Genomic DNA, 26,761 nt, shown 5'->3' on the forward strand with positions numbered 1-26,761 from the left:
GCGCCTGAGGAAAGACCAGCCCAAGCTTAGCTAGGCCCGCGCTCCGCCACCCCGGCGGCCGCGTGGCATGCTGGGAAGTGTAGTTTGATGCAACTTAAGGGTTTCAGACGTTGACCTCAGCCTGCCCTTGCTAGTGTTTGGGCCGCAGGTGAGCTGCTCTTGGCTGCAGTTAAGGACCGTTACCATTCCGGGGTAAGTAAGAGGGCCTGGGTGTGACCCACTGATACCCCGCGTGGAGCCTTCCTCGAGAGATATTACAGCAAGAAGCCAAGTTGGCTCCTGCCGCCTTTCCTTACCCGGGATTCTGTACGGCCCCTGGTCGGTAGTAGCTTAAGGCCTCATGAGAAGCGCTGGATTGTGATGTGCAGAACACTGACCCTGAGCAAGGACATCTGACTTCTCTGTCAGGCCTCGCCGCCTCTTGGCCTGCAGGCACAGGTCTCCACGAAGCTCTTCCGCACACATTCCTTTCATTCTCCGCAGCAACCCTCCACATTCACTGTGGTAAGGCTTTTAGCACAGCTCATGTAATCCTGTTAACAAATCTAGAATGTGGGCGCTATTTCTGTTTTTCAGACAAGAGATGTGGCCCAGGTTGGTTGGTAAATTGCACAGTCACATAGCTAATAAGTGGCAAAGCCAGTATACAGATCTGGATCTGTCTGCCCTTCGGCCCTCTGAATTCTTTACCACCACGAAATCCCCGTCGTCTGATACATCTACCCAAGGAAATGTTATAAGAAAAGGGGAAAAAAAAAAAAAAAAGAAATGTTATAAGAAGGAAATTTTGACATCTTAATCTATTTTTACCCTTGACTGACTGCACCAATCCCTTGGGTCTCACCCCTGTGATTGAGTAATGGCACCTGAGTCTGTTTCTTTGGGGGGAAAGGGGGATTCCTGTGCCATGTTGAAGTTCCTGGGCCTAGGATCGAACCCCAACCCCAGCACTGACCAGAGCCTCCACAGTGACAATGCCGGATTATAAACCCACTGAGCCACCAGGGAACTCCTCACACCTGAATCTTAAGGCAGAGCCCAAAGTCAAGGTTCCCATTCCTGGAGTTCCCGTCGTGGCGCAGTGGTTAACGAATCCAACTAGGAACCATGAGGTTGTGGGTTCGGTCCCTGCCCTTGCTCAGCGGGTTAAGGATCCGGCGTTGCCATGAGCTGTGGTGTAGGTCGCAGACGCGGCTCGGATCCCGCGTTGCTGTGGCTGTGTGGTGTAGGCTGGTGGCTACAGCTCCTATTGGACCCCTAGCCTGGGAACCTCCATATGCTGCCAGAGCGGCCCAAGAAATAGCAAAAGGACAGAAAAGAAAAAAAAAAAGGTTCCCATTCCTAGAGATTTCCCATTCAGGTTGGGTTGTGGGAGGTGGTGAGGGAAAGACAAGTTCTTATCATCAGAGAGCTCCAGTGGCCAAAAAGGGAAATGATCTTTGCCTTTGGGAAATTCTCAGCGTGGGAAGAGGAGTAGAGAGGGAAGAAATAGTTCCCCTCTGACTCAGGGAAACAAAACAAATAAAACAGCTAAATATAGTCAACTCTTGGTTTTAACATCAGTGGCAAGAACTGAAGTAAATATGATCCAAAGCAGCAGAAAACCTCCAATCATTTATATTTGACGTTGGAAGGCACAGACACCCACTCAGGCTGAGAATTGTTACCCACACTCATCTTTCTGGGGTCAGGACTGCTGTCAGCACAATGCCTTAAATGCAGTACAGACAAAAGGAGATCAGAGATAATAATAAAGACTTGCATGTGCTAGATGGATTTAACTTTTTTTTTTTTTTTTTTTTTTTTTTTTTTGCTGCACCTGGGGCATGTAGAAGTTCCCTGGGCTAGGGATCAAACCCCTGCTACAGCAAGGACCAGAGTCGCTGCAGTGACAACAACACTGGATACTTAACCCGCTGTGCTACAAGAGAACTCCTGGATTTAACTTTTCTAGTCATTTCACCTGTTGTAACTCATGAGGGAGACTTGAAGAAAGTCATGTCTGCAAAAAAAAAAAATCACAGTGATACCTAAGTTGTGGACCTTAGACCGGAACCCACCTCTGTCTGGTATTCTGATTCCCAGCCCTGTATTTTCTTTTCTCACAGATTCACAGAGGTTGAACAAAGGCTAATGAAACATGACTAATGAAGGGTGATTATAGAGGATGATGGTGCTGGTGTATGTGGACTTGACATTCTTGCAGGTCAAAGCTTAAGTCAGATACTCTGCATTGAATTTTACTGCAAACTGAGCAGGTTTTGCTGAGTGGAGAGCCTTTCGAGGAGGTAGGCAGTCAGTATAACTGTCATGACCAGCCAAGCTCAGAACGCAAGTGCAAGTCTAAAGTTCTGGAATGCAAGTTAGAATCTTCACTTAGATTTTGTAGGATCCATGATTTCTCTAGTAAAATTTAAATTTGGTGGAGTTCCTGTTGTGGCTTGGCAGATTAAGAACTTGGCATGGCTCGGATCCTGCGTTGCTGTAGCTGTGGTGTAAGCTCGCAGCTGTAGGTCTGATTGGACCCCCTTGCCTGAGAATTTCCATATGCCATAGGTGCAGCCCTAAAAAGCAAAAAAGGAAGGAAGGAAGAAAAGAGAAGAAAAAAGAAAGAAAAGAAAACGGACTTTTTTCTCTTTTTTTTTTTTTCGGTGGCCCAGCTGGGATCAGATCCCAGCTGCAGTCTCAACCTACGCCGCAGCTGTGGTAACGCTGGGTCCTTAACCACTGTGCTGGAGCCAGGGAACAAGCCTGCATCCCAGTGCTCCCAAGACGTTGCCAGTGCTGATCCCATTGTGCCACCATGGGAACTCTGAGAAAGCAGACTTTAAATTGGAGGCCACTTGAGCCCTGATTTCCCCATTATCATCTCTGGGGGCCCCATAGACCTGCTCCTGAGCTGGCATTATAGTTACGGTTTTACTTTTGTTTGCCTGGTTATCCAGTTGGCAACAGTTTTCACTCACAAGACCGTGTGTTCTGGAGTTCTCTTGTGCTGCAGAGGGTTAAGGATCCAGCACTATCATGCTGTGCCTTGGGTTGCTGCTGTGGTACAGATTTGATCCCTGGCCTGGGAACTTCCACATGCTGAGGGTGTGGCCAAAAGAATAAAAGAGCACCTGCATTCTCTGAGGGCAGAGAACAGGTTGAGTTTTCCTCGCCTCTCTAGCTTTTGGGCCAGCACACTGTAGACCCCCGATTAATATTTGTTGGATTATTTAATGTATGAATGAATAGATGAGTGAATAGTGAGAAAGAAGGAACGAGGCCCTCCAGGCATGGAGACATTACAAACAAGGGGCAGAGGCAGGAAAACATAGTACAGCAACCACTCATGTTCGTGAGGTGCTTGATTTATTTGTATGGTGCACAAAATGCACTAACACACTATCTGGTTTGATCCCTACCATCCCTTGTCTGGTTTGACCCTGCGCAATGCGCAAGGCTGGCGCTATTCCTGTTTTACAATGAGAAAACATGAAGCTCAATGATTTGTCTAAAGTGTCATGGCTACCTAGTGTGAGTTTGGACTTGACCCTGGTGTTTTAGCACAAAGTCTGTGCAGTAACTGAATTGCCTTCCCCCTTTGCCTTTCCCCAGGGGAACATGTGGCAAGACACATGTCTGGAGGGATGGTCAGGGGCTACGTCACAGAAGGCCTTCAGTTTCAGACTTATCCTCAGAGTTTGGACTTTATCTCCCAGCTGGGAAGTTTTTTTCTCTTAAGCTGTTTAATAAAGGATAAATATTAATGATATTTATGAGGTATGGTATAAATTTAATTGCGTATTAATATTTATTTAAAATAAACATATGGAAAGTAAGTTTAATCTTAAGAACCAAGAGTCAAAGACCCAGGAGTCAAAGGAGTCATCTGTGTTGGACTCAGAGGGTTGTTCACCAAACACAACTTGAAGCAGCCCTGTAGTCCAGGCATCCTGCTGGACGCTAAGGACACAGGGGTGACTGAGATGCAGGTCATTGTCAGGATGAAGTGAGATTGTGAAAGCAGCCAGAGCCAGCTCAAAGCTTCCTATGGCCATCCCGAATAACGGAGGATATGTGATTGAGCTGAAAAAGCCCTCGATGGCATCACCTCAAAACTGCACAGGTGGAGCTTCAGTTCAGAGGAGGTTCCTGGGGCGAAGCCCCTGCAGCAGCCCTTTGGCCTTGCCTCTGGGATCATCCCAGAGCAAAGATGCAAATGCTATTAGCAGATTGGACCACAAGGATGCCTGCTTAGGAAACAGAGCCCCTGCTTGTACATCAAGAGCTCACAGTACTGTAAGGCAGAATCTGGGGAAAAGCAGGATCATCTTTTTTTTTCCCCCCCTGGGCCGCACTCACAGCAAATGGAACTTCCCAGGCTAGGGGTCAAATCCATGGCTGCCGATCTATGCCACAGCCATAGCAATGCTGGACTGGAGCCATGTCTGCGACCTAAACCAGAGCTCGCAGCAATGCCAGATCCTCAACCCACTGAGCAAGGCAGGGATCAAACCCAGATCCTCATGGTTCCTAGTCGGATTCATTACCGCTGAGCCACAACGGGAACTCCTAAGCAGGATCATCTTGCAGGGGTTTCCTAACAGTATCCCCCAGGAAGAGCTTGATAACTTGGGGGAGGGACAGGCATCTTCCTATTTCTTTCACTGCCATGGCCAGTATGGGTATCCCTCTGATGTGTCAGGAGTAAGAAAAAGGATGGGAGTTCCCGTCGTGGCTCAGTGGTTAATGAGTCTGACTAGGAACTATGAGGTTGAGGGTTCAATCCCTGGCCTCACTCGGTGGGTTAAGGATCCGACGTTGCCGTGAGCTGTGGTGTAGGGTGCAGACGCGGCTCGGATCCCAAGTTGCTGTGGCTGTGGCGTAGGCCGGCAGCTACAGCTCTGATTAGACCCCTGGCCTGGGAACCTCCATATGCCATGCGAGTGGCTCTAGAAATGGCAAAAAGACCAAAAAAAAAAAAAAAAAAAAAAAAAAAGTAAGAAAAAGGTTGAGAATCACAAAGCTAGGTTATCTGGAAGTTGTTTGATCCAGGAGGGGGACTGGGCTGTTAGATCTGGCTCTATGGAGTAAGAATTAGAGTTGTTTTTTATGACCCCATGAATTAGAATTAGGAGAGATATTACCTAAGGAAAAACTTTCTAACTGCCAGGACTGGACTTTGAAGGCAGCATGAAGTTGTCTGGAAAGACAATGAGCTCCCCGACACTGGACATGACCGAGTGGAGGTAGCAGAGATGATGTGGAAGCGAGTCAAACACTAGACAGATGTTTGGACCAAATGGCCCCTTTGATCATGAGATGCAATCCTATTTATTGGGTGATGTTAGCTGGTGCTGCTGACATCAAGAAGAAAGTTTTCAGGGGCTGGGCTGATCAGAGAAAGATGTTGGTTACTTCATGTTTCACTGTGTTGGATCCCTACTACGCTGGGCAGAAGGGATACTAGTGGTAAAGACAGACAAGATTCCTACCTTAAAGGAAGCGGAAAGCAGAGATACAGTTTAGGGACAGGGAAAGGAGGCAGGGTAGGAGTTAATTAAGGACCACCTACTGTATGTGAAGCATTATTAGATGCTTTTATGTCTTTCGAATTCTTCAACAAGCAGCACAGTACCGACTATCTGCACTTTGATAGAGGAGACAAGGTGAGAAGCTAAGTGACTTGCTAGGCTTCTATGGACAGAATGAGCTCTGCAGCCAGCTTATGTTTTAAGAGAGGGCAAATGGATTAGCTTTTTTTTTTTTTAGGGCCGCACCTGCAGCGTATGGACGTTCCCAGGCTAGTGGTTGAATCAGAGCTGTAGCTGCCAGCCTACTCCACAGCCACAGCAACACCAGATCCGAGCCAAATCTGCGACCTATACCACAGTTCATGGCAAGGCGGGATCTTTAACCCACTGAGTAAGGAAGGCCAGGGATCTAACCTGCATCCTCATGGTTCCTAGTCAGATTCCTTTCTGCTGAGCCAGGAGGGGAACTCCTGGATTAACCTTTAAATGTGAGTTTCCTTTTGTGTAAAATGGGGGTGGTGAGGGTATCTACCTCAAGGCCTATGAAGATTCAATGAGATAATGCCTTCAGAGTGTTCTTAGGACCTGGCAAGCAGAAGGTGCATAGTAGACTACCGTGGCTATGGTTACCATTGCCAGAGGCTGCACAGTTAGTGATGGCCAGCCCTGAATTTGAGGCTGGGACTCTAGGGGTTCCCCCACCCACGCCGCGGCACGGGAAGGCTTTGGCCCTGAGGGTGGGGTGATCCTGCAGTCTCCACCTGCCCTGCGCTCTGGGGCTGCGCGCTTTCCCCGCCCTCCTCTGTCCCGGCCCCGCCCATCCCTCCCTCGGCCCGCCCACCCCTCCTCGGCCCCGCCCCCTTCCTCTGCCCGGACGTCCGGTCCGCGTACGCGCGCTCCCGAGGCCCCGCCTGCGTCCGGGAGCCACTAAGTAAACGCCTCTGAGATTGGGCGAGAGACTGCGGCCCAGGCGGGTCAGAGGCCCCGGGTACGTAGCGCGCCGCACCGGCAAGTGGGAGCTGCCGGGCCCCGGGGGTTGGGGCGGTCGGGGCGGTGGCTCCCAGGGCTGCTTTGTTCTCTCTGGCGTTCGGGCCACCCCCGTCCAGAGGGCTGTCCACCCCGGGGGCACTGGCGCACCAATCAGCTACGCGATAGAACGTACAGTACGCGCCTTTCTTTTGGGCCTTGGTTGCAATTTATTGCGCTCATAGCAACCTCTGGGTCAAACGCTTTTACAGACAGGGCTCATTACCTAGACAGCAACCCTACTCAGTAAGGTGTTTTCCCTGTTCTGCAGCTGTGGAAGCCTAGAAAGATTTGCAACTAGAAAGCGGCGGAAATTGTGAGTTCAAACCCAGGCTCAGTCCACAGCTACTGCACTTTAGATCTTTGTGGTCAGACCTCAGTTTGATTTTTGAATCCAGCCTCTGCCACTTGCAGTTGTGTGACTTTGGGTACATTTTCGGCTCTGCTTATATGAAAATAGTGGCATGAAGTTCCTACTTATATTTTGATAAAAGAGGACAGCCCGACTGCTTGCTTCCAAAACGGAGTTTGTTTATGAAGTTTTCAAAGATTTTTCTTTCTCTCATAGTTATGGGGAAATTATCATTCGAATGAACTTTAACCTTAAGTCCTAGTTTTCAAACTGAGGAAATGGAAGCCTTTGAATTTGGTTTCTTTTCTTTTTTCTTTTTTTTTTCTTTGTCTTTTTAGGGCCGCACCTGCGGCATATGGAAGTTCCCAGGCTAGGGGTCAAATCAGAGTTGCAACTGCCGGCCTCCGGGACAGGCATAGCAACACAGGATCTGAGCTGCATCTGCGACCTACACCACAGCTCAGGCAAACCAGGTCTTTAACCCACAGAGCGAGGCCAGGGATTGAACCTGTGTCCTCAGGGATACTAGTCAGATTCATTTCCACTGAGCCATTATGGGAACTGCAGTACCTGTTACTACTTTTTTTTTTTTTTTTTTTTTAAACTCCTGAATATAGTGTTCTTTAGGGGCCAGGGGTGCAGATTTTGCCTAAATAAATCAGATGTATTTGGCAGGATGTGGACAGGCCCGGTTACTCGACAAAAGGCTAGAGATCTGGCTGATGATTGGAAGTGGACAGGCCAGTTGGGGTAGTTTTTCTTTAGTAGAGCCCTAAATTCCCATCAGATCCACTTCTGTCTCTTGAATAAGGTCTGAATCTGCCCCTCCTTGGAACTTGTTTAAAGGGTTCAGAACCTCACTTGGTGCTCGTGCCTTTAGGGCTGAAGGCAGGCAGGCAAGCAGTAGTAATGAGCTTAGCTTTGTTTTGAAAACCATTGTCTTGCACATTTTTAGATTTTTAAAATTTTTCTCTGAAAGTTTCAATAGTTGCAAAGGATATGATTTCTGGTTAATAGAAAATATTGACATTTAAAAAATAAAACTGTTACGTAAGATACTTAAATCTGCAGTGGAATCTAAATACAAAAGTGGAAGTTCCCATTGTCTCGTCTCAGTGGAAATGAATCTAGCATCCATGAGGACGCAGGTTCGATCCCTGACCTTCCTCAGTGGGTTAAGGATCCATCATTGCCATGAGCTGTGGTGTAGGTCACAGACTCAGCTTGGATCCCATGTTGCTGTGGCTGTGGTGTAGGCCAGTGGCTACAGCTCTGATTCCACCCCTAGCCTGGGAACCTCCATATGCCTTGGGTGGGGCCCTCAAAAAACAAAAAACCCCAAAAAACTAAACACAGTAGTGACTTGATTTTCCTCATTCTTTGAAAAGAATACATGAACCAGTGATTTTTTTTTTTTTCCCAGGGATTCACCCTCAGCATATGGAGGTTCCCAGCCTAGGGGTGAAATTGGAGCTACAGCTGCTGGCCTACGCCACAGCCACAGCAATGTAGGATCGGAGCCACATCGGTGACCTACACCACAGCTCATGGCAATGCTGGATCCTTAACCCACTGAGCGAGGCCAGGGTTCGAAGCTGTATCTCATGAATACTAGTTGGATTATCACTGAGCCATGATGGGAACTTCTTGTTTTGTTTTGGCTACACTTGTGGCATATGGAAGTTCCCCAGCCAGGCATCGAACCTGAGCTGCCCCACATTTGTGCCCCGTGCCTCAGCCGCAGCACCGCTGGATCATTAACATGCTGCATCCACACGGGAGCTTCCAAACCAGTTTTTATCTAACAGTTGAAATTTTACATTGTTCCTTTTTCAACTTTGAACTCTTTTTTTTTTTTTTTTAAATGAGGCATATGGAGGTTCCCAGGCTAGGGGTCAGATTGGAGCTACTTAACTCCTGGTCTACACCACAGCCACAGCCGTGTAGGATCTGAACCATGTCTGCAACCTACACCACAGCTCATGGCAAGGCCTGATCCTTAACCCACTGAGCAAGGCCAGGGATCAAACCTATGTCCTCATGGATGGTCCGCTGAGCCACAACGGGAACTCCGGCGAAATTTACTCCTTTTAAGCTGTGTCTTTGCATCCTTTGGAAAATCTGCCTGCATTCCTCAGGGGCTCTGGTTCCCCAGTGTGAGGACCACCTCAAACTACTGTGGGTAAACACCTAACTTATTGGAGTTCCGTCGTGGCTCAGCAGTTAACGAACTCAACTAGCATCCATGAGGACTCGGGTTTGATCCCTGGCCTTGCTCAGTGAGTTAAGGATCTGGAGTTGCCATGAGCTATGGTGTAGGTCAGCAGCGACAGCTCTGATTCCACCCCTAGCCTGGGAACCTCCATTTGCTGCGAGTGCGACCCTAAAAAGCCAAAAAAAAAAAAAAAAAAAGTGGAACACTATGGAGCATAGAGTGGGAAATGGGGGTGGGGGCGTTATTTGATATATTCAGGCCAGTCTCTGTTAGCAAGTCAGAGAAGGAGGTGAGCCGAGCAGCCCTCTGGGGGAAGAGACCTCTATGCGGAGGGAGGGAGCAGTGTGTCCACAGCCCGAGGTGGGGGCGAGGTCAGGGAGCTCAGGCCCGGTCATGGAGCAGCAAGGTGGCCACTGTGGCTCGGAGGTCTCATTCCAGGGGGAGAACGGTAGGAGATGCCTGGAGAGGATAGAGCCTGTGACCCTGATGACTGGGAAAAAAAAAGGCCCAACCTTAAAGTTCAGAATGATGTTTTCTTTGGCAGACAAAGCTGAGGACTTAAGCCCTGGACACCACCTTCTCATAGCTCTGAGCGACTACTCCCAAGAGGTTAGGGAGGAGCCCGGGTATATAGGAGTTTCTGCAACAAAGACCCGGTAGTTGGGCCACTGTGCTGGCTTGATGGCTGCAGCATCCTTTGTGTACTAATGTGGCAGGTGACACTTTTCCTTCACGCCAGTCATGAGGCCCTGTAGGGCTCTGTAAGGACTTGGCTCCAACTCTGAGATGAAGCTCTTGGAGGGTTTTGGCAGAGGGTTGACATAATAGGATTTAGCATCACCTGGCTGCCAGGTTACAGACAGTTATATATAATCCCATGTTATATGCAAGGAAATAGAAGCCCCCAGCATGGAATTAAATTGCCTGAGGCCCCCCAGCTCGTTAAGGGACAAAGCTGCATTCCTAGCCCAGGCCCCTGTGACTTCCAAGCCCCTGAGATTTGGCACCCTGGGATCCTCTCTCGGCTTAAACGCCGGCATCACAGTCCAGTCCAAACCACCTTGCCCAGCCATAAAAGCTCCCTGGGGTGATGGTCTCTGCCTTGGAGAGAACTCTGGAAGAATGACCTGCTCCCTTCCTTCCCTGGATGTTGGTGAAGGCGGAGGGAGGGAGAGGGAGGCTGGCCGCCAACATCTTCTGGGAGGGCTCCCTCCCCATCACTGTCACCGGCAGCCACCCCCAGGGGGAGGTGGTAACTTAACAGGCCCAGCTGATGAAGAGAACTTGGACTCAGGTTTACATAGCAGCCTCTCACCAATAATGAAAGACCAGGCATGGAGAATCCATCGATAAAAATAGCACTTATTAGGTAACAGGAACAATATATTTTTGCAACCACTGGTTCTGTAAGAAAATAATTGGGTCCCAAGGCAGGAAACCACTAGTTTTCATGAATGATTATATTGATCATGGGAGCGAAATGGATCCATCCCCTCTGGAAAGGAATTCAAAGGAGAAGCATGTGGCTGATCAGGCCTGCCCACGGTGAGATCCTGGGCAGCTGCGAAAGAGGAGGGAAGGAGCTGGAAACTAAGGAGGGAGCGGCCTCTGGCCCCGTCGGCAGGTGGGGGCTGTTGATTGGGAGATGCCAAGCAAGAGAACTGGATTCCAAGCTAAGCCCTGGAGCTCTCCTGGGGAGGAAAGTGTGTCCATTCACAAAGCAGTTCCTTAACCTGCCAAACCTGGGATTTACTAGCAGCGAGCAGTGTGTTCTTTTTTTTTTTTTTTTTTTTTTTTTTTTTTTGCTGTTTAGGCATATGGAGGTTCCCAGGCTAGCCTAGGCCACTGCCACTGCAATGCAGGATCCAAGCTGCGTCTGCCACCACAGCTCACGGCAATGCCAGATCCCTGACCTGCTGAGCAAGGCTGGGAATGGAACCCGCAGCCTCATGGTTCTAGTCAGATTCGTTTCCGATGCGCCACAGTGGGGATTCCCAAGAGAGCAGCGTGTACCATTGGGAGAAGGAGCAGCCTGGGAGCCTCCCCTTTGGCACCCCACGCATTTCACCATGTATTTCCCCTTCCCGTTCCTGCTCTTGGAGTCATTCATTCTGTGCCCAGTCATCAGCCTGTCAGAACTAAAAGAGAACGTTGGTTGAGGGCTCCGTGTGTGCTGAGTACTGTTCTGAGCGCTTTTCTCATTTACTCTTGACAGCAGCCCAGAGTGGGTGCCTTGGGGAGTTCCCGTTGTGGCTCAGTGGTTAACAAATCCAACTAGGAACCATGAGGTTGCGGGTTCGATCCCTGGCCTTGCTCAGTGGGTTAAGGATCCAACATTGCCGTGTAGGTCGCAGACGAGACTCAGATCTGATGTTGCTGCAGCAAGTGTAGCCCTAAAAAGCAAAAAAAACTCAGTAGGTGACTTTAGCTCCATTTCACAGAAACTAAGTCAAAGAAGAAATAGCTCACCTGGTAATTGACAGAGACTCGACACCAGGCTAGATGTTGGACACCAAAGAGTGCACACTGGATGCATGGAATTTACTTTATCACATAGTCACGCAAAAGTACTGAGCACCACGGGTACCAGGGAAGGAGAGGAAGTGGTGAGCAAGGTCAGGGGCCTGATTTGGGTTGGGGGGTGGATGAAGCTTCTGAGAGAGGTGACCTGCACTGTCGCTGCTTTCAGGTCCTCATTCAGAGAGACCTCCCTGGTCCCTCATTTAAAGTAACCACCCCCGTCGATCTTGATACCCGCCCCCAATCAGCAGCGCCTCACTTGCTGTGAGCTTTTGGTTGCATATCCCTCTCCCTCACCCCTGCCCCACTGCGTTGAGTGTAAGCTTCGTGGGGGCAGGAGCAGTGGACGAGGAGTGATGGAGGGGTTGACGGCAGGAGGGTCACACAGGACCCAGTGGCCTCTGTGAGGGGCTAGGAGGAGGAGGAATACAGCGAACGTTTTAAACGGGAGTGACATGAGCAGATGGTGACTTTAAGCCACGACCCTGGCTGCCTTGGGAGGAGCAGGCAGGGACTGGAGGGTCAGGCCGCAAGGCCACCACAGCTGTCTGGACCCAGGGTGCTGGTGGCTGGGGTTAGCAGGCCGGCCCGTGGAGTTAGAAGTCCAGACAGCGTGGGGACAGTGGGGCTCCTTGTCTGGAGGCCCATGAAGCAATCCCCTCTCGTTTTTCCCTAGGAAGGCCTGCCAGAGAGGCCACGGGAGACCCTTCTTCCAAGTATATTTTCTGTCTCTTCTCTGGGCTTTGGAGGCCCAGGAAGTAAAAACCAAATGGCATTCGGGAGAGCCTCCGTGAGTGAGGCCCACCGTTAATGGAGCACAACAGGGCCTGTTCCCTGGTGGTCTCGTGGTTAGGACTTTCTAGCGCTTTCTTCGCTGCCGGCCCAGTTCAATCCCTGGTCTGGGAACTGAAATCCCACATCAAGCTGCTGCTCGCTGAGGCCAAAAAAAAAAAAAAAAGATGAATGGAGCACAGCAGAATTCCATCTTCACCAGACAGGGCTGCAGGCCCCCCTGTCTGACTCCAATCCTTACCCTGTCTACACCCTACTGCCTCTCCCTTGACCTGGAGAATGAGGGCTGAGGGAGGGTCGGGTGTGGCTCCCCCTGGGATGGAGTCCCACCTTGGCCAACCCCCTCCAGACCCGGGATGCAGCTTCCATCAGCTTCCCTGCGTTGCTCTGGAACCTGGCGGTGTCCTTACCTCTCCAGCCAAGCCAGCTCCTGGAACAGCTTTCGGTGCTGAGGAGGAAGAGTCCCGGCCCCCAGAGGTCCTGTCATTCTTTGGTTACTGTGGGAAGAGGGCCGAGCAGAAGGAAGCAGCAGTGGGACTCAGCCTCCCCCAGGGCTGGATGTCCGGCCCCTCGTCACAGACGTGGAGACTGAGGCTCACCAGGCCTGGCGTTGGCCGCTCAGCTGTTTCTAAGCACTGCCCGCCCCGGGCCAGGCTGCTGAGAAGGCTTCCTGCAGTCACACAGCTAGGTCTGTGGCAGAATACAGAGACGGGGACTCGGGCCTCTCGGCTTCCAGTCCACGACTTTCCCTTTCAGCCACGGAGCTGGTGCCTGGCTGGCTGGGACGTGAGGTCCCGCCCTAGATTCAGACTCAGGGGGCTGGAGTGGAGCCTGGGTTTCTGCATCTTTTCGAAAGTTTCACAGGGGATTCAGATCAGAGCCAGGTTTAGCAGTTACCGCGAGGCCCCCACTGCCTCCGTGTAAATGGCAGGAGGATGAGGGGGAAAACCGGAGCGGATTCCAGAAGATGATGATTTTTGAACCAGACCAGGAAGAGGGTTCTGAACACGGGATATCAAAGACTTTACTTCTCCAGTTACTTCTCTGGGGATCGGAGCTATGGGCCCGGTCTGGGTGGGACTTTGAGGCAGCTTGAAACCTGAAAGCTTCTGTACCTCTTTGCTGAACCTTGGGGGGCCGGGGGGCTCTTAGTCAGTGCAGCTCCTGGGCAGATCCACCCTGCCCCCTCCCCAGGCCCAGGGTGATACCACGTGACTGTGTGACTGCTCTCCTTCACCTGCCGGTGCTTTGTTTGTTACTGTCTCCAAATTTTCCTGAGGGGCCAGACCTGTGTTTTCCTTTGGTTGCTCAAGAGGTCTCAGCCCTGAGCTGCAGAGCCCAGGGGAGCTCAGTCAGCAGTTAGGTCAGGAGTGAACTATGGGGGCGCAGGGTGCTTGTCAGATGGGAACAGCTGATATTTGTCCAGCCCCTTTCAGCCAGGGGCCCACAGCCTCCTTAGGCAGGTGCTTCTCTGTCCCCATGGCCTTCTTGGCAGAGGCCAAGCAGCTGTTAGTCTGTTTCTAGATGATCGTCCAGGGCCCCCGAGAAGGGAGGCTGCTCATGAGGCTCTCAGCCCCCTGAGCCTGGGGCAGAGCCGAGCCTGGAATTTACATCTGGGCCCCGGTTACTGTTCCTAAGACCCAGCCCTCTATTCTGCAGAGGAAAAACACCAGTGTGATCAGCAAGAAGGAATTTTTCCCTTGGTCTCGCATTGATTGGCCTGCAGAAAAGGACACCATGCTTGCTTAGTCATACTTAATCTACATGTAAATGAATTTTCCATTCCCCGAGTACAGGAAGGCAGGGGTCTAGACTGGGAGTTGGGGCCCTGAATTCCACCCAGGCTATGCTAATAACCGGCCCTGGGCAAGTCTCTTCCTCTCTGGTCCTCCATCCTTAACACCATAAAGGAAGAATTAGAGTCCATCCCAGGCCCTGTTACACAGCAGAGCTGCCCAGATCCTGCCCCGCAGAGATCTGATTCAGGGGGTCTCGAGAGGGGTCCCAGGCCTGTGTACCGGCAGGAGTTAAAAGTCTGCCTGCCTGCAAGGTTTTCCAGGCCCCTTTACCCAACTTGGCAAACTTAGGTGACCAGGTGACACGGGCTGTCTTTGATGGATGAGAGGTCAGGGCCCTGAGGAGAACCAGCCGTCGCCCCTTCCCTCAGCTGCGGCCTGTCCTCAAGCCCCACGCCCAGGCCTCCAGGTGGGACTTCAGCCGAAGAGGAGATTCAGTGCTTTACAGACAGCAGGACAGAGTTGGGATTAAAACACGCTCGTGCTGGGTATTCCATTTCAAAACTTCAGCTGAGTGGATGATTTTTTTTTTTTTTTTTTTTTTTTTTTTTTTGGTCATTTTAGGGCCTCACCCATGGCATATAGTGGATCCCAGGCTAGGGGTTGAATCAGAGCTACAGATGCTGGCCTACGCCACAGCCACAGCAGTGCCAGATCTGAGCCATGTCTGTGACCCATGGCTCATGGCAATGCCAGATCCTCAACCCATTGAGCAAGGCCAGGGATCGAACCTGTGTCCTCATGGATGCTAGTCTGATTTGTTTCCACTGAGCCGCAATGGGAACTCCAGGATTTTTTTTTTTTCCACAGCTGAACCCTATCCTGAACTTCTCTTTTTGTAAGCTGGAGGGAGACCAACCTGGGGGCAACCCAGGTCTCAGGGAGATTGAGAAGAAGGGCTTCGTAAATAGTTGAATAATGTGGTTCGATCTCTCCATTTGGATGATGATTCTGGTGGATGTTTTCCTCTCTCCGCCCCTGGGTTCCCTGGGTGAGAATGAGCCTGGGAGATTTAACTTCTAGATTGGTGTCCTCGCCGCCCCAAGCCACCTCCTCAGCCCACATCGGAGCGGCTGCCTCCCCTGTCATTTGGTGTGTCCTCAAGAGAGGCAGACTCCTTTCAGTATAAGTGCAAGGAAGCAATTAGGACAGTAAATCTGCTGTTTAACCAAAAAAAAAAAAAAAGTCCTATGACAGATTTTAAGGTCCTGGAGAAGTGATTTCACACTGAAGGAGGGGGGGAGAGACCTGGCCTTCGATTTAATTTCTCCCAACTTGGGAACAAAGGCTAAGACGCGGTGATCATATTTACGCCTGAAAATGCAGCACGACTTCAAGTCTACTGTGAGGAGTTCCCATCCTGGCTCAGTGGAAACGAATCTGACTAGTGTCCACGAGGATGCAGCTTCAATCCCTGGCCTCGACTAGTGGGTTAAGGATCCGGCGTGGCCCTGAGCTGTGGTGTGGCTTGCAGACCCGGCTCGCATCCTGCATTGCTGTGGCTGTGGCGTAGGCCAGCAGCTGTAGCTCCAATTAGACCCCTAGCCTGGGAACCTCCATATGCCGAAGGTGTGGCCCTAAAAAGGCTAAAAAAAATAAAGTCTGTTGTGAGACAGTCTGAGGTTGTGGGAGTGGCGACGCAACTTCACGGCAGTCTTTCTCTCCGAGCCTCACAGCTTGACAGTAACCCCCACCGTCCAGCCTACACCAGCCCCCTCACTTCCTTTCCTGGGCATTTGTCATGTCAGGAGCAGTGTGCCAAGGGCCGCAGATGATACTCTTTCCATTCAGTCTGCACGACAGCCTCTGGGGGCAGCTTCTGTCATGCCTATTTTACCCCATTTTACGGATGAGAAAACCGAACTTCAGGAGTTCCTGTCGTGGCGCATCAGAAACAAATCTGACTAGGAACCATAAGGTTGAGGGTTTGATCCCTGGCCTTGCTCAGTAGGTTAAGGATCCATCATTGCCATGAGCTGTGGTGGCAGATGTGGCTCGGATCCTGCATTGCTGTGGCTGTGGTTTAGGTCGGCAGCTGTAGCTCCAACTGGACCCCTAGCCTGGGAACCTCCATATGCCGCAAGTGCAGCCCTAAAAAAAAAAAAACGAAAAAAGAAAATAGTTTCAGAGAGGGAAGTGACTTGCCCTGGGTTGCACAGCATGTGAGTGGAAATACTGGATTTGGAGAGGTCTGTGCTCCTTGCCTCTGCTGTCCTGCTCAGCCCAGGAGCCACAAATCACCACACCAGGCTCAAGCCTGTCTTCCTTTCCTGGCTCTTTCTTGGCACAGTCTGTACGTCTCTGAACCCGAGGCTTAGTAGCCACGCAGCCACTGCCTGTCACTGAGCTCCCCACCTGTGCCGCTTCTTTGAGGAGGAGGAGGGGCTATTCATCAGTTTGGACCAGCTCCCCAGCCATCCCAGCCCTGGTGCTCGTGAGCCGCAGTGTCCCAGACTAGAAAGTGGGGCTGCAGGTGTTGTGTGGGCGTCTGGAAAGTGTCCCGGGTTCACTGCAGGGGGCCAGGTGTCCCTTCCTGCGGGGAGTTTGCCTGCATAGGGTACTGCCGCCTCCACAAAGCCCTCCACTCAGCGGCGCCCGACCTTGTTCTGCCTGCTCGGCATTTTGGTTGCTAAATTTACACAGTGTTAGTTTGCCTTCTTCATGAGTGGGTTTTTTTGTTGGTTGGCTTTTTCCCTCTCTTTTTTGGCTGCACCCACAGCATTTGGAAGCTCCCAGGCTAGGGATCAAATCCGGGGCACATCTGTGGCTTAAACAACAGCTGCAGCAACACTGGATTCTAACCCGCTGTGCTGGGCCCGGAATCGAACCAATGCCTCCACAGAGATAAGCTGGATCATTAACCTACTGTGCCACACTGGGAACTGCTTTCATGAGTGTTTTTAAAAGAATAGTAGGAGTTTCTGTCATGGCGCAGTGTCAGGAACCATGAGGTTTCGGGTTCGATCCCTAGCCTTGCTCAGTGGGTTAAAGATCTGGCATTGCCTCGAGCTGGGGTGTTGGTCGCAGGTGCGGCTCAGATCCCGTGTTGCTGTGGCTGTGGTGTAGGCTGGCGGCTCTAGCTCCAATTGGACCCCTAGCCTGAGAACCTCCATATGCCACGGGAGTGGCCCTAAAAAAAATAAAGAACACTAGAGGCCTTTCCTGAAAGAGTTTTCTGTCTCGGGTGGAGCCTGAGCTCCCCAAGGCTGTGTCTCCTCCTCTGTCTTTGCCTCCCTCTCCGCCCTGCCCCCCGGCCAGTTTGGCCCCACACTGACCAGGCCTGCTCTGTCCGACAGGCCAGTCCTTCTGTCCCTGCTGTGGTGGAGCATCACAGCCAGGCGAGCCTGGCCTCCAGTGGCTCCTGGCTCCTGCCTCTTAGCCTGGCTCCCTCTTTCCCGGAAGGATGTTCCTGGTGGGCCTGACAGGGGGCATTGCCTCCGGCAAGAGCTCGGTTCTCCAAGTGCTCCAGCAGCTGGGTTGTGCGGTGATTGACGTGGACGTCATTGCCCGGCATGGTGAGTGGGGGGCGCGGGTCGTGCACAGCAGCTCCCTGGTGCTTCCGTTCTTCCTTTCAAGGCCTCAGAGGAGGGGAGGGCTTTCCGTCAGCCCCGGGCTGGTCTCGGGTTCCTGCCCCTGCTGCCCCCCCTTCCTTCCCCCCGCAAACAACACTGGGAATTCCATGCACCCTGCCCTCCACGGCTGCTTTCCCGCCCCTCCTGGTGATTTTGCTCCAAACGAAGGAAGCACCCATGGGTTCCCGCATCATTGTGCCCGTAGTCACTCAGAGTCCCCGGGCCGGCCTGGAGGCTCCAGAGAGTGACCCGGCTCCTCCTTATGCCACAGTCGTCCAGCCAGGGTACCCCGCCCACCGGCGCATCGTGGAGGCCTTCGGCACTGAGGTCTTGCTGGAGAACGGAGACATCGATCGCAAGGCCCTGGGGGACCTGATCTTTAACCAGCCTGACCGGCGGCACCTGCTCAACGCCATCACCCACCCGGAGATCTGCAGGGAAATGACGAAGGAGACCTTCAAGTACTTCCTCCGGGGTGAGGCCTGGGGCCTGCGGCCCGGGCGGGGTGGGGCAAAGCCCAGGGCCCCGGGCCCTGCTCTGCAGAAAGGTTGGCCGGGGAGGTGATCCTGCAGGCTATTGAGTTTACCCTATTCCCTGGCATCCCGCATGCAGCCCTGCACTGGCCCGAGAGAGTGATGGCCCTCGCCACTTAAGGAGGCCGACAAGTTCGTGAGAAGGGACGCTTGAGACTTTTGAGCCATGAACCTCAGGAAGCTGCTTTTTCCAGTGGGGGGCGGGGGTGTGATAACATCTGATGAATAATGGAGTCAGAGGCCTGAGCTGAAGTCCTGGCCCTCGCAGTTTCTAAAGGCTGCGTAACTGAGCCGGCCAGCCCCTCCACCTGTTTCCTCGTCTGCATCCGGAGGTTAACGATGCCAAGCTCGGGAAGCTCTCAGGGCAACTAAGCGTCCGGGCCCATGATGTCCATCTCCACTCGAACATAGACCACAGCCAGAGGCAGCTTCGGTGCTGGTTGAGACGCCTGGAGAAGTAAGAGGAGAGGTGGGGAGCCTCCAGGCGGGCCGGGCAAGGGGGGCAGGCTTCCGAGTGGAGGATAATCCTTCGGGGCTGGGCCTCGGCGGAGAGAGTCAGCCTGGCGTGTGCAGGGACCGCCAAGTGCGGTGCCTGCCCGGAAGGAAGGGGAGAGTGTTTGAAAAGCACAGGCCTGTGGCCGGTGGGCAAGAACCTTCTCCCGCAGCTATGGGTGGCCTTTCCCAAGCCACGTGCCACAGTCCACGTGCAGCTCTTCAGGGTGGCGTTGGGCCAGGGGGGTCTGATCCTCATTGTCCAGGAGGGGGTCAAATCACCAGGAGCAGTGGGAGAACAGGGACTTGGGATCAGGCAAGAGGTGGCCCAGGGCCCCCACAGAGCTGCGTGACAGCCTCTGGGACATGGATCCTCCAGGACAGGCTCTGAGTTGAAGGCTGCTTGTCTGTCAGGCACTGAGGCTGAGATTTCGCTTCCTGGAGGGCAGGGGAAGCCTTCTTGCTTTTCTCTGGCCTTGGGTGCTATGATTATGGCCAAATTCTCTTACGCGTCAAGTTCTTACAGACAGAGTGGGGACCTTCCCTCCACCCCGTGGCCCTCTGGCCAGTACCTCCCCCGGAAGGGAAGGGATGGCCTGACAGACATGCTTGATGTTGAAAAGCCCTTCCCTGCCCCACCCCCGTCTGAGCAGGTGGGAGCTGGCCGCCAGCATCCTCCCCCTGCTCAGACGGGGGTCCTCCCGGATAGACCAGCTTTGCTCCCCATCTCTGTCCCTTTGCTACAGGCCTCCCTCCCCCTCAAGGGGAGTCTCTCGTCTCGCTGCCTTTGTCCTGCCTCTTCTGTCTGTGCCGGGACCCCTCCTGTCCCCTCCACCCCCGCCCCCAGGAGCGAGGCCTTCTGCCTTTTATTCCTGCCCTTTCGCATTTGCTCCCAGGCCAGGCGTGAGTACATCTGCCAGGCTTTGGGGCCGCAGCGGCTCGCCCCTTCTGAAATTAAGCCTCGGATAATGTCACCCGCTCCAAAGTTCTCCCGCTGTGTCATCCACCCAGCCTCCCCTCTCCCCAACCACCGCCTCTTAAATAAAAGCCAGAGAGCTCTTTTCAGCTCGATAAGGTGAAAAATGGGGACGACAGCTGTGGCTTCCACAGTCCCAGTTTTCCCCTGATGAGTCTAACAAATACAACTGTCAGAGTTGGTATAATCAAACGTCAGATAAGATCACCAGCTGTTGGGAGGTCTCCGCGTAGGCAGACGGATGTCTTAATAGAGTCAGGATGGTTTGCAGAGCTTATCAAGCAGGAGGGATGTGACAGCTGAATAGCCCTTTGCCAGCGAACCAAAGAGCTGGCCGCCAGTTCCCGAGAGGGGCCGAGAAGAAAGGACAGTGACGGGAGAGGAAGGCCTGGGAGCGGAGCAGAAGGGGGAGATAAGAGGCCCGGAGAGGACCCGGTCTCGGCCGCTCTTCTGGGCCGGAGAGGAGCGGGGAGCCAGCGCTGCCCCTGCCCGCTCCAGGGCCCGGCGGCGGCGGCGGCGATCGCAGCCGTCGTCTGTGGAGCATTGCGTGAGGGTCGGGCGAGGGTGCCGCAGGGTTTACGTGCACTCGCTCATGTGCTCCTTACCTGCGAAGCAGGTAATCGTCTCACTCATTTACACGGGTGAGTTCGTTCAGGGGCCCAAAGTCACATGGTGGGACAGTGGGGGCTACAAACCAGGGCACGGCAGCAGAGCCCACTCCCTTAACTCCTGGGTCCAAGGGAAGGCGTCTCTTGGGCTTCCTGGGCCGCAGGTCCTGGGGAACAGGAAACCCAGCAGCTTGAGTTGTCACCACGTTCCCTGTACCACCTGGAGTGCCCGTTTCCCGGTGGCACCCTGGGGACTCATGTGATGTATGTTTGCCCCTGTGGTGGGAAGGGTCTGCCTGGGACATCCTCCAAGCCAGGCGGGAGGCTCTGGGCAAAAGCCAGTGCCCACGCCGGCCTCTCACTGCTCCTGGGCCTCTCCCAGCCTGCTTACGCATACACAGGGGTCACTGGTGTAAAGAGAACTCGGAGCCCAAGGCGTTCCTAGGCGAGTCACCCGGGAACATGCCCGCTTACAGTAGGTTATGGTGCTGCCCTTGACCTGCCCTGGCTTGTGGTGGGAGTGCCTTTACCCCGTTGCAGTTAGTTATATAGTGTTAGTCCTGATCACCCACCACTCCCAGACCAGAACCTGCAGTACCTGGCTGGAGGTCTGCCTCTGATGCCAAAAAAGCAGCCTCTTTCCTTCTGGGGCCACTGCTGCCAAAGCCCCCATAGGACTTTGTCCTGGAGAGTCAGAGAAAGGACAGACACAGGACTCCCGCAGGGAGCGAGGCCTGGAACTGGCTCTGGGGGGAGAACCTGTCATCCACCTCTCCCCCACTCTGCCCTCCACTCCTGTTTGAGCAAAGGTGGATGAGTAGGGCAGAAAGGGCCCAGGGACTCCTGGAAACTCTGTCCAGTCTCCTGCAGTTCTGGCCGTGTCATTTCCCTTTCAGGAATAACAACCCTTTGGGTTCAAGATCAAGTGAACTCAACCCTTTGTGACCGGCCCGACCACCTTGTCAGCCTCCCTCTGCTCGAGGCCTCTGCTTCAGCCAAAGCTGTTTACATTCCCTCCACCTGCTCATTTTCAGGTGTCAGAAGTCCCCCCCCCCAAAAAAAAGGAGTTCCTGTCGTGGCTCAGTGGTTAGCAAATCCGACCAGGAACCATGAGGTTGCGGGTTCGATCCCCAGCCTCGATCAGTTGGTTAAGGATCCGGTGTTGCCGTGAGATGTGGGTGTAGGTTGCAGATGTGGCTCGGGTCTGGCGTTGCTGTGGCTGTGGCATAGGCCAGCAGCTACAGCTCCGATTCTACCCCTAGCCTGGGAACCTCCATATGCTGTGGGTGCAGCCCTAGAAAAGGACAAAGAAAAAAAAGTCCTGCCGGCTTTCCAAGGCCAGTACAAATGCTGTCCCTTCTATAAGGTCTTCTTGGATCATCCGCCCCAAAATGACTTCTCGTGCCATTGGAACAGGCTAGCAATCAGGTTATGCCTCTCCTTGAAAGGTCTCCCCCTCTGCTGGGGAGCTCTTGATGGTCGGGGACCGTGGCTTCGACTCTTCTCACACCATACGGAGCACACAGTCCTGTGTGTGCTTGCAGAATTGAACTTGTGAGTTTTCTGGCTTCTCCCCAGGATACCGCTATGTGATTCTGGATGTCCCGCTGCTGTTTGAGACCAAGAAGCTGCTCAAGTACATGAAGCACACGGTGGTGGTGTACTGGTGAGTGTGTGGCATGGCTTGGCCTCTCCAAGGCTGGAAAGGAGGGCCCCCGGCTAGCGCGTGTACCTGCAAAATGGCCCGCTGCCCTTTGCCCTCAGGGTGGTCAGGAGGTCTAGTGGTTTGGGCAGCAGTGGTTTGTGCCCAGAGCCTCTAGAAAATGACCTCTGAGCCTGTCCCAAGTATGCCCTGGGGCATTGCAGCAGATGTGGGAAGCAATGGCCACCTGGCCTCTCTAATGCTTGGGAAGGGCTCCCCCTGCTGGCTCTTGGAGGCACTTCAGCCCGGCTGCCTGGCCCTGCCAGGGCTGCCATGTTCTTATCCACTGGTTCCCTTTTCCCTCCTGCAGCACTTCTCAGTTTTCCAAACAGCTCCCCAGCTTCACCCAGTTCACCTCTCAACATGAGGTAGTAAGGACCAGAGTCGATACCTCTGAGCTATGCAAGAACAAACTCAAGGAGGGACTTAAAGAATTTGTCTGGGGTCACCCACTGGCAATACCTATGAACAGAAAGTTGGAGGTTCCGTCGAGGTGCAGCAGAAACGAATCCAACTAGGAACCATGAGATTGTGGGTTCCATCCCCGGCCTCGCTCAGTGGGTTAAAGATCCCATTGGCCTGTGTCTCCCGGTGTAAACCTGCAACCTCTCTGGGTTCTTTGTTCCCTGTTTGTGAAAGACTGTCTGCCGCCAAGCAGACTCCATGGAGACAGATTGTTCTTTGCTTTGGAGTTTTAATACAATTGAAACTTTGTGTCAAGGGATCCAAAAGAAAGAAAGAAAGAAAGAGAATCTTAGGGAGTTCCCACTGTGATTCATAGGTAACAAACCTAACTAGTATCCATGAGGATGCGGGTTTGATCCCTGGCCCCACTCAGTGGGTTAAGGATCCGTGAGCTGTGATATAGGTTGCAGATGTGGCTTGGATCCTGCGTGGCTGTGGCTGTGGTGTAGGCCGGCCGGTGCAGCTCCGATTAGACCCCTAGCCTGGGAACCTCCATGTGCTGCAGGTGCAGCCCTTTGAAAAAAAGAAAAGAAAAGAAAGAGAGTCTTAGAGTGTAGGTAAGAAAACAGAATGGGCTGGTTGCAGCTGCAGTCAGCAGGTGGCTCACGGCCACCCCCCGCCGCCGCCTCCCTCCTCCCGTGCCTTTCTTCACGGTGGATCTGTTTACTAAGAGCAGAGAGAGCGGTGGCTCCTGGCATGTAAGTGGGGCTGTGGAGATTCTGCCTGCCCCCCCGGAGATCCTCCAGCACCACCCACCAGCCAGAGGAGCCTTTACCAGAGTCCCGGTGCCATACATGCCCCACTTTTCCCATAGATGCTTGTACAGCTTGCATGAGAGATGCCTAGGAGATGCATGAGTGATTATTTGATTTTCATAAAAGGGATCTACGCTTTACAAGAATATGGACTCCTCATGGCAAACTCCCCCTGGTGTATTTGGAATAATGAAGGATTTACCAAAGTGATTATACCAAAGTGTGATTATTTGCTTTTGAGGAACTTGCCAGTGGTGAGATGCATGTTTGGGCAAAAGTCCCCTTACCATAAACAACATCAGTTAACATACGGGACTATCCTTGAGCTCCAGGAAGGGCTCTCAGTTCTGCCTTCATATCCCAGGAGGCCCCCCCTGGTCTCAGCCGCACCTTCTGAAGGACATGCGCCCCCTGGTGGCCCCAAGCCATCTCCAGATTTTCCAGGCCTCAGATTTGCAGTATCCCCAACTAAGGTTGAATATGGTCCTTGTTCTCAGCCAGGCAGGGATGGGCCCCCTGACCTTGACAGCACATTGTCCCCCTAACAAAGGAAATCAGAAGTCCTGTCTACTTCGCAAGGCAACTGCCATCCTTCTCCAAGCTCTTCCCTAATCAGCCAGCCAGAAATGACTCTACAGCATCCACTTCTGAATGGCATTGGGACTGGCTGGTGTTCAGGTGATTCTGTCCTCGGAAGGTCTGACTTCACATCCCAGGGGCCTCTCGAGTGTGCCACCAGTAGGAGGGGACTAAACTCTAGTGATCAAAGCCTCCCATCTTATAATGGAAAGTTCAGGCCTGGTGGCAAAGCAGAGAGACCCCAGATGGCAGAAGACAGCTGCTGCAGCCCTGTCCCCCTTGTCCCCATTGAGGGCCTCAGGTAGTCAGAGAGCTACAGGGGTGTCAGAGATGACCCCATTCCAGAGGACAGCTGGGCAGTCCCTCTGTAGCCCAAAGCAGGACGGGGTTTGCCGAGGGAGGTCCCGGGTGGTAACATCAGTGTAGGCGAGAGGGATTCTCTGAATTCCCTTTGCAGTTGGGAGACTGGGTGTTGCCTGGCACATTCTGCTTAGTTCTGTCCCAAGCACTGAGGTGGGGGAGGGGGCCCAGTTCTCAAGTCCTTTCTCATACTGGAAGCACCTTGGGGTGAGCCCGTCCCGTTTCATCTGTGGCATCAGGCCCAGTGGCCACCATCTGAGCACAGTCCCTTTGCTCTGAACGTGCAGGGCTGGGTGTGGGGAGCTATGGAGAGGGCTCTGTTTTTGAGGTGACAGCCCAGGCCCCCAGGGGAACTGCAGGAAGTGTTTCGTTTGCAAGCACAGGCTTTCCGTAAAGGTCACCCATTCAGGGATGAAGAATGTAGTTGATTCCAGGTGATCAAATCCTCCCACCTTAAAACTGGAGCATTTCGGGGGCTTCCCGTGTGGCTTCCAACAAAGCTGGGGATCTCGGGGCTCTTAGGTAGCCCACGGTGCTGCTAGGGTCCTTAAAAAGAGTGGGGTGAGGTGGGGGGGGTGCTGAGCTTCCAGTGCGGGTGGGAGGGAGGCCAGGGCCTGCAGTGCCTGAGTAGCCCTTCTGCCCCGTCCTTAGTGACCGGGACACGCAGCTGGCCCGGCTGATGCAGCGGAACAACCTGAAGCAGGAAGATGCAGAGGCCCGGATCAAGGCCCAGCTGCCCCTGGAGGACAAGGCCCGCATGGCCCGTCACGTTCTCGACAACTCGGGCGAGTGGAGTGTCACCAAACGCCAGGTGGTCCTCCTGCACGCCGAGCTGGAGCGCTCCCTGGAGTACCTGCCGCTGAGGCTGGGGGTCCTCGCAGGGCTGGCCGGCATTGTCAGCCTCCTCTACCTGCTCACGCACTACCTCCTGGCTTCCCTCTAGCTGGACCCTCAGGGCGGGAAGTTCCTCAGAGGCTGGGACCCGGAACGAATGCGGCCTGTGCTCTCCCATCCCCGCAGTACGTACACTCTGAATCCGGACCGAGCCCTGCCCAGGGCCGACCCTTGCTTGGAGGGAGAGAAACAGCCCTCTGTCAGCAGCTACACCTTCCCACCTTCCCCAGGCCCCTCCCTCCAGGAGCAGGCACAGAACCGTGTCCATGAGGGGCCGTGAAAGCAACACCAGGAGACCCGGGCGGCTTCTCTGGGTGGGGAGAGGAGCACCTGTGCGTAAAGCGGGCGGTTCCCTGGGCCTGCGCCTCTCCGAGCACGTGGCCCATCATGGCCAAGGCCCCCTTCGTGGACCAAGCACCGCCCCCTTCAGACAGGATCCTCCCAGAGGTCGAAGCCTGTGGCCAGGAGGCGAACAGTAAGGGTTCCCTTGTGGGCAGAGGCCAGGCCTCCTCCGGGATCACCCCGTCCCACCCGGGCATTTCCCCCGCACCCCGCTCACCGCCTCCCACTGCGCTCCTCCCGCTCCTTGCACTCCTCGCCAGAGTCCATCCGCACCTGCACTTTCACCTTGCTGCTCCCCCATCTGGAAAACCTTTTATTTCCCTGCAACTGGCTGACTTCCAGCTCGGGCGCCCTCTGAAGCCCCAGGCTGGGTCAGGTGCTCTGGGAGACACCCCCCCCCAACGTTACGCCTGGATCCCCAGTATCGTAATCAGCCCCAAGCTGGTTGTCTTCTCCTCCTAGACTGGAAGCCCTTTGAGGGCAGGGGCTGTGTCTTACTCATCTCTGTGTTCCTGGTGCAGAGCCCGACCCGCCATTGGTGCTGAATAAAGCGTGTTGATCCGAAATGCCCTGGGCTGCGGTTGTTCCCCTAGCACCGTGACTGACGGAGGTTCCCAGATTTGGCTGATGCCATTTGGGGTTACCCTTGGCCTTCTCCCACTCTCAGGCCTGGGCCCAGGAAGTATAGTTACTCTCATGACTTCTGGGGCCCTGAGAGGATTCCAGCCAGGTCCAGACGTAATAAGCAAGGGGTGGGTGGAGGTGCTGGGCGGCCGTCACATCCAGGTCCTCCGTCTTCCTTCTTCAACCCAATTAGACCAGTGGAGACATGAGCTTCCCCTTGCCAGAGCCGGCAGACCTGCTGATGTGTTGATCCTGTGGCCTGCAGCCTATTAAGGCCAGAAATGAGTGTGACAAATGGGACTGCTGTAGCGGCCATATTTAGTGCCCCCTTTCCCAGAGCTGTTCATACTTCAGAGACCAGCTCATTAACTCACTGCAAACCCAGAAGGGGCAAAGGCTGGCCAAGGAGGTGGCGGGCTGCAGAGGAGGGGCTGGGGCAGGATGGGGATGGCAGAAGGCAGATGCTTCTCGAGTTTGAGACCTGGCAAGAGGGAGCAAGGAGAGGTGCCTTGCTCGTCTAGTCATTGAGAAGATGGCTCCATGAAGGCCTGTGACACTCTGGACACTGTGCTGGGTGGGTGACACTCTGAGGTCATATGGCATTGATTATGCTGATTCCAGAGCCAGAGAGATGAACTG

The 26,761-nt window shown here is 53.6% G+C and overlaps 1 protein-coding gene across 6 annotated transcripts; it reads left to right on the top strand.

Moving 5' to 3' along the window:
• Positions 1-26,064, top strand: DCAKD (dephospho-CoA kinase domain containing). 6 transcript variants are annotated; one of them, XM_003131327.4, is made up of 5 exons: positions 1-192; positions 17,517-17,735; positions 18,064-18,267; positions 21,980-22,067; positions 24,914-26,064. In XM_003131327.4, the coding sequence occupies exons 2-5, from the start codon at positions 17,624-17,626 to the stop codon at positions 25,203-25,205; spliced, it is 696 nt and encodes a 231-aa protein (XP_003131375.1). In that variant the 5' UTR covers positions 1-192; positions 17,517-17,623; the 3' UTR covers positions 25,206-26,064. The 6 variants fall into 6 exon arrangements, with proteins under 6 accessions (XP_003131375.1, XP_005668784.1, XP_005668787.1 ...); XM_005668727.3 differs by having other exon boundaries at positions 17,623-17,735; XM_005668730.3 differs by lacking the exons at positions 1-192; positions 24,914-26,064 and adding exons at positions 6,377-6,507; positions 22,414-24,863.

The sequence above is a fragment of the Sus scrofa genome, chromosome 12 (assembly GCF_000003025.6).
Source record: "Sus scrofa isolate TJ Tabasco breed Duroc chromosome 12, Sscrofa11.1, whole genome shotgun sequence".
Taxonomy (NCBI): domain Eukaryota; kingdom Metazoa; phylum Chordata; class Mammalia; order Artiodactyla; family Suidae; genus Sus; species Sus scrofa.